Source organism: Austrofundulus limnaeus, unplaced genomic scaffold (genome assembly GCF_001266775.1).
Source record: "Austrofundulus limnaeus strain Quisiro unplaced genomic scaffold, Austrofundulus_limnaeus-1.0 Scaffold907, whole genome shotgun sequence".
NCBI lineage: Eukaryota > Metazoa > Chordata > Actinopteri > Cyprinodontiformes > Rivulidae > Austrofundulus > Austrofundulus limnaeus.
Genome location: NW_013953309.1, coordinates 26,796 through 34,074, shown reverse-complemented (window position 1 = coordinate 34,074; position 7,279 = coordinate 26,796). Strand labels below are relative to the sequence as shown.

General features: G+C 41.9%; 2 protein-coding genes across 2 annotated transcripts in view; one reads left to right on the top strand and one right to left on the bottom strand.

The window, feature by feature from the left end:
- Positions 1-588: 588 nt before the first annotated feature.
- nkiras1 (NFKB inhibitor interacting Ras-like 1) lies at positions 589-4,762 on the bottom strand. Its single transcript, XM_014029457.1, has 4 exons — positions 4,682-4,762; positions 4,162-4,262; positions 3,736-3,977; positions 589-2,919 (listed from the first exon to the last, which is right to left on the bottom strand). Exons 2-4 carry the CDS (start codon positions 4,253-4,255, stop codon positions 2,656-2,658), a joined length of 600 nt encoding a protein of 199 aa, XP_013884911.1. The 5' UTR covers positions 4,256-4,262; positions 4,682-4,762; the 3' UTR covers positions 589-2,655.
- A 1,511-nt stretch (positions 4,763-6,273) lies between these two features.
- Positions 6,274-7,279, top strand: part of rpl15 (ribosomal protein L15) — a 13,096-nt gene continuing 12,090 nt past the window's right edge. The window contains 2 exon segments of the mRNA XM_014029460.1: positions 6,274-6,455; positions 6,638-6,774. Of these exon segments, the coding sequence (XP_013884914.1) occupies positions 6,284-6,455; positions 6,638-6,774 (309 nt within the window). The 5' untranslated portion in view covers positions 6,274-6,283.

The following is a 7,279-nucleotide window of genomic DNA, read 5'->3' as shown; positions in this document are numbered from 1 at the left end:
CAAACAACTGCTGACTCGGCAGGCACAAGCTGGTACTTGATTAGCAAACACATTTCAACTTGGTCACAGTTCAAGCTGCAGGAAATGGCATGCTACAAGGCAACGCACACTTGTTTTTGCATCGTAAAATCACATGTCTAGTTACATTTATAACTCTCTTACATTTATCTATTACTTTTTGAATATGCACTTTCCAAGTAAGTCTTTCATCAAATCGCAAACCCAAAAACTTAAATTGCTTTAATCTTTCCAAATGACGATTATACTGTATATTTTCAATTTTATATTTTCAGAAACTTTTTTCCTTGTAAAAAATAGTCATTGATTTTTCTATAGAAAATTTAAATCCCCACTTAAAAGACCAATCTTCAATTACATTAATCGCTTCTTGTAACTTTTTTTACAAAGAAATTTATATTTTTACCCCTCTTCCATATCGCTCCATCATCAGCAAATAAAGAAAAAAACATTCCATTCTCAAACATATCATTAATCATAACAGAAAAAAAATGCTCATTCAGTGGATAAATAATTAGTTCATGTTGTTTGTACCTTTGAAAAATTAAAAGCCGACCAGGTGAGACGTCATCATTTCACAGCTTTATTGTGACAAGGCTGCAGACAAGAAGCTTCATCTCCTAGTTGCACAATAAATATTAAACATTAACACTGAAAACAACACATCACAAAATGTATCTCATTAAAGTGACAAAAATAATTTAGTTTAAAAATAAATATTTCATGACATTTCTCTAGTTAAAGACAAATCATAGACCGTTCAACGTAAAGGTTATTGCTGCCATGAGACTGAAGCAGCTCTCCATTGTGTAGCACCGCCTACAGGAAACTGTTCAAATGATGGATTTGTGGAAAAMCTATAAACAGCATCTTACCTGTTGTAGATGACTCTTTGACTGAGCTTAGTTTGGAGAAAAGTTTTTATTCTGACAGCAGCTAACAGCCAGTCCAAGTCAGRCCTGAGTGAACTGTTACAAGTAAAACACCTACAGAAATCTTGAGTTATCTGCAAAGATGTCTTTTTCATCAACTGGACACAAAATCTCTGCTTCACAGCTGACTGGTTGCAGTCACATCACAATGCTCTACAGCAGAAATGACACGAAGGACTCTGTAAGTTCTTTTATGATGACTAAATCTATTTGATCTTCAACCTACTGACAGGCTAATAAWGGTTGGTTTGACAAGGTCTAATTCTAAATGCCAGTCTAGAAATTTGTGAGATTGGAATTATTTTAACATAGCAGATACCCATATTGAAATTGGCTGTTTGAACCAGCTTGTTAGCTCCATAAACATGACTTATTCCTCCAAACTGATGTTATTTAATGAGCAACAGATAAGATATGAAGATATTAATGACTAAAATCTGTAAGWAATACCTGTAAGATCTCTACTCTGTACAGATGGGATGAGATGTGAAASTGGTGGCAGAAAGATTTCTTTGTATCAACTTAGAACAGAAACCAAACATCCAATCAAACACTAATATAATGTGTTACAATCAGTCTTATCACAGACAGTCTGGGCTGCCAGCTTTTAGCATCCCTAAGGTGCTGAAGCGAGAAAAGGAAAACGTTCTGAAGCTGCAGCAACACCCAACTGCAGGCCTTCTTCTGGTTCCCAACTTTATACTAAAGCAGACTCATGACATCTAGACTGAACATCTAAAGGGAAAATCAATTAATTATCTGATCAAAAAAAAGGCAAGCTATGTTAAAGGACACGTGCATGTTTGTGTGTAAACTGCAGAGTATTAACCCAGTCAGTGCAGATGAGCTGGTCAATACAGCTGAATACCACCAAGCATGGGCGGGGTCACATGTCACTGGATGTGAAGGGGGAGGGGTCACATGTCACTGGATGTGAAGGGGGCGGGGTCACATGTCACTGGATGTGAAGAGGAGGGGGTCACATGTCACTGGATGTGAAGAGGAGCGGGGTCACATGTCACTGGATGTTAAGAGGGGAGGGGTCACATGTCACTGGATGTGAAGGGGGAGGGGTCACATGTCACTGGATGTGAAGAGGAGCGGGGTCACATGTCACTGGATGTGAAGAGGAGGGGGTCACATGTCACTGGATGTGAAGAGGAGCGGGGTCACATGTCACTGGATGTTAAGGGGGCGGGGTCACATGTCACTTGATGTGAAGGGGGCGGGGTCACATGTCATTAGATGTAAGGAGGGGCGGGTCACATGTCACTTGATGTGAAGGGGCGGGGTCACATGTCATTAGATGTGAAGGGGGCAGGGTCACATGTCACTTGATGGGAAGGGGGCAGGGTCACATGTCACTTGATGTGAAGGGGGCGGGGTCACATATCATTAGATGTGAAGAGGGGCAGGGTCACATGTCACTGGATGTAAGGAGGGGTGGGTCACATGTCACTGGATGTAAGGAGGGGTGGGTCACATGTCACTGGATGTAAGGAGGGGTGGGTCACATGTCACTGGATGTGAAGGGGGCGGGGTCACATCACTGGATGTGAAGAGGGGCGGGGTCACATGTCACTGGATGTAAGGAGGGGCGGGTCACATGTCACTGGATGTAAGGAGGGGCGGGTCACATGTCACTTGATGTGAAGGGGACGGGGTCACATATCATTAGATGTGAAGGGGGCGGGGTTACATGTCATTAGATGTGAAGGGGGCGGGGTRACATGTCATTAGATGTGGTGCCTTTGCTTTTGCGTCCAGGCAGAGGAAATGACGACTTGCTCTGGGGCTGCGTGAGGCGACTGGTCAGCTGAGTGAAGGGTTCYATGAGTGAGCTGCGTTCAGCCACGCTCACCTCCCACAGCTTCACCTTCTCTCCCCGGGCCCACTGCTGCGCCACCTCCTGGTCCACCTGACGGCGCTCCTGCAGGTCGCTTTTGTTCCCCAACACAATGACAGTTATCTGGAAACACAACAGCCACGTGGAAATTATGGGCAGGTATCTTTAGACATCATTAGTTTCTGAGGACTGCATTAAGAATATAAAACCATTATCATTTTTTGTTTTGGTCATCCTGAATCCTTAGTGACAGTGGTTTATTTTAATAAATAAACACTGATTTCGATAGTTTCATGTCTATTATTTTCTCAGATAGTTTCATGTCAATATTGTAAAGTCGCGTCAACCAACACAACCCCACAACATTCAGAGCGTTAAGGAACTCCAGGTGAATCTCCTCCACCCCTGGTGCCTTGTCACCGAGGAGCTTTTTAACCTCCTCGGTGACGTCGGTACCAGAGATTGGAGAGTCCGACCCAGGGTTCCCAGGCTCTGCTTCCTTTTTGGAAGATGTGCTGGTGGGATTGAGGAGATCTTCGACGTATTCTGCCCACCGACCCATGTTGTCCCGAGTTGAGGTCAGCAGCGCACCATCACTATAAACAGTGCTGGTGAACTGTTTCCCCTGAGACGCCGGATGGTGGACCAGAAAGGAAGTCGTTCTCTAAGGCCTCCCCAACCTCCTCCCACACCTGAGTTTTTGCCTCAGCAACCATCCGAGCCACAATCCTCTTGGACTGTTGGAACGTGTTCAAAACTCTCCCAGGGGTGGGAGTTGAAGCAAAGCGTGACGAGAGACTACTACTTAGTGACTGCAGAGACCCCCTACTCAGAAATACAGACCCCGGCTGGAGCTCAAGCCCTGTACTCAAGCCTGTGAGGGTGAACACTTTTGATCTACTACAGCTTTCAAAGAGTTCTAAAAAAAGGCAGCCTCACCTCCTTCTTGTCCCTGGACTTGTCTATTTCCTTCTTCAGAACGTCCACTCTCTTGAACGAGTCCAAGCTGTCCACACTGTAAACCAGGACGAAGCCATCAGCCACAGAGTAGTAGTGCTTGGGGAGGTCTTGTCCATCATGAAGTCCTCTGGTATCGTAGAGTCTCAGCTGCTCCCTCACACCTCGGTCAGTTTCTACTGAGGCCACGTACACGTCCTCCAGCGTCTCCCTGGACTCTGAACCTGGACAGAGGCACACAACGACGTATTGAGAAGAAAAGCAATCAGTAAGCATGAAAGAAGCAACATCATGGAACCAAGCATTGAGGAACATCTACCAGTTCCTTATCATGTAGCTCAGTGTAGTAGAGAAGCAACTAGGAAACCCAAACAGGATAATAGTAGTACCACTAGTAGAAGTACATACCAATAGAGTGGTTTCCGTACAGCAGCTGTTCCACAATGGCAGTTTTTCCGACCGCTGCTTGGCCACACACCACCACTTTACACCCTTTTCCCATTTTGAGCCTGAAGACAAAATGTCTGAATAATGACACATGTTCAACCATATAGACCTCCATGAGCTGACTAACACTGACCTGTTACCAGTGATTTAAACAGGTTAGTTTCAATAACTATCAGTTCYTTGGTAAAGCTCTGACTAACTCTGACCTGTTACCAATATAAACAGGTTAGTTTCAATAACTATCAGTTCATTAGTAAACCTCTGACTAACTCTGACCTGTTACCAATATAAACAGGTTAGTTTCAATAACTATCAGTTCATTAGTAAATCTCTGACTAACTCTGACCTGTTACCAATATAAACAGGTTAGTTTCAATAACTATCAGTTTATTAGTAATGCTCTGACTAACAATAACCTGTTACCAGTGATATAAACAGGTTAGTTTCAATAACTATCAGTTCATTAGTAAAGCTCACTAACCTGAGGTGACAGAAAACTAGCCTTCTTTTAATCCTGTGAAAGTACACTCCTCAGCCGGTGCCTCCATGTTTTCTTCTGGTCCTTCTTCTTCTGTTGATGGTGTTTGGTGACTGGCGCGTCCTTAAAGTGTTTTACCGCCACCACACGGCCGGAGGGTGATCTGCAACTAACCTCCGTACTTTAATATCCACATGCTAAATGCACCTTTTTTATTTCATGACTCCATTTCGGATAAAATAACAAAATATTTTATTCTAATATTCTCCCTAGTTTTTAGGTGCGTTATATTTACCTATTGTGAATAATGTTCTGTTTAATTTTGTGTGTCCTAATCTGAGTCTTGATCTGACCGCTTTTTTTATTACAAGGACCAAAGCTGCACTGTATTTTAAAGTCAATATTTTGTCTTTTACAAAGGAATTGTTTGGTTTTTATCTTTCAACTTATACTTTTAAATAATGTATTAATAATTTTTAATAAAAATAGCTACAGATTATTCCAGAGCTGACGTCATTAGACAATTCATAAAAAATGTTTTCCTTATGAACTCGTTTCAACACTTTGAGCTTAGGTATCATGTACAAAGTCACGCTAAAGGTCCAAATGCAACCATTGTCAGAAAAGACTACATTTCCCATGAACACAGCAGCGGAAATACGTCATCAACGTGTTGAAAAGGCATGCCGGGTAAATACCATCTCTCTTTCCGGCTGGTTCGCCATCATGTAAGCGAGAATTAATACATTTCAGGAGCGAGAACAATCCATTCAAATCTTCCTTTATACGTGTTCATCCATTCATCAGGGTTAGAATATAACATCAGGACATATTAACTGACCCGATGTTCCGATTAGTTGTTGATAATTGTGATTTAGTTAATATTTTTGTTTCATCGGCAATCTTTCAGTCTGTTAGCCGTCAGCAACGCTGTGTTAGCTTCATGTGCYGTTATTACCGGGTTGTGGTCATATATGAAATGTTTTTAATGTGTATTTCTGACCGGGTTATGCTTCAGAATAAATGATATTAATGTGTAGTTATCACCGGGTTGTGGTTAAAATAGAAATGTTTATATTTGCAGTTATTACCGGGTTTGTGTAGTTTGCTAATGTTGGCTGCGCTACCTAGCATATAGCAAATATAATTAAATTTATAAACATGCTACTGAATAAAAGTGACATATGGGTTGAAAGAAGTGTTTTACTCTTATGTGATAGGTTTAGATGTGTTAACTAGTTAATTAAACTTGGTTAATTTAGTTACTAAACAGTAATGTGGTTAATACAAACAAATATTTATTGCAGTTAAATAAAATCTAGTATCTGAAATCACAGGAAGCAAAACAACTTATTTTAGATATTTAAATTATTTAGCTTCAAGCACTCTGGCTTTATGCATGCGTGATAGTAAGGAAGTCCAACATCTTGCATCCGAAAATGTTTTAAATAAAGTAGTCCTGTTTAGTTTTGCTGTTTTAGTTATTTTAATCAGAAAACAGATACAACATAAACGATATGTTGAAACACCGGGATGGTTGAGTTGTAACAGGTGTGTTAGCTGAGCGTTAATGCTGAAATGTTTTTGTTCAGCAGATAAGTCAACATGGGAGCCTACAGGTARATGCAGGAGCTGTGGCGTAAGAAGCAGTCCGATGTGATGCGCTTCCTGCTCCGCGTCCGCTGCTGGCAGTACCGGCAGCTGTCGAGCCTCCACCGCGCTCCAAGACCCACCAGGCCCGACAAGGCCCGCAGACTGGGCTACAAGGCCAAGCAGGGTGAGGACTCCTGTCCCGACTGAAAACTTCATCCAGAAGAACAAGAACTCCTCTAGACGGGRTCTTCTTTAATGAAACGTTTCTATTTTGATTTTTCTACCTGGGTTACTGASCTGCGTCAGGACATTTCCTTTCATTGCCGCCGTGGGTCCTCAGTGATGTTTTATTCTTGCTTTCAACAGGCTACGTAATCTACCGAATCCGTGTGCGCAGAGGAGGCCGCAAACGCCCCGTGCCCAAGGGTGCCACCTACGGCAAGCCRGTGCACCACGGCGTGAACCAGCTCAAGTTCGCCCGCAGCTTGCAGTCCACTGCTGAGGTGTGTCTTCACTCTTAACGTTGTGTTGTTGTGCTCTTCAAACCAAACGAGCTGCACGGCACGCTAATATCACAGGTGTGCAGAAGGTTGTCACTGCTGAAATTAGGATTTGTTGAAAAACAAATATTTATGCTTAATATAATTAAGAGGAGTGTCTGGTTCTTTTTAAAGTGATGCTCTGGCTAGGAGTATGTTGTTCCAGGAAAGGGGTCTTGATAATTAAATGGATTACAAACGTGCACTCGCACCACTAGTGTGGGGCTGTATCTTTGAAGGATTTGAACTTTCACTGCAGATTTCTTATAATAATAATAATTAAGTTTGTGTTGCTTTTTATATGTTATTGTAACAGTTAACTTTAATGTTGAGCTTGGTACTGGTAGAGAAAAAAAGTTGATTTTTTTATTTTATTTTTAAGCTGATTAGTTTCAATATTCCACTGTCGATCAGTAGTAAATGTATCGAGGTGGCATTTGAATCAGTTTCTAATATACAGTATATGCAG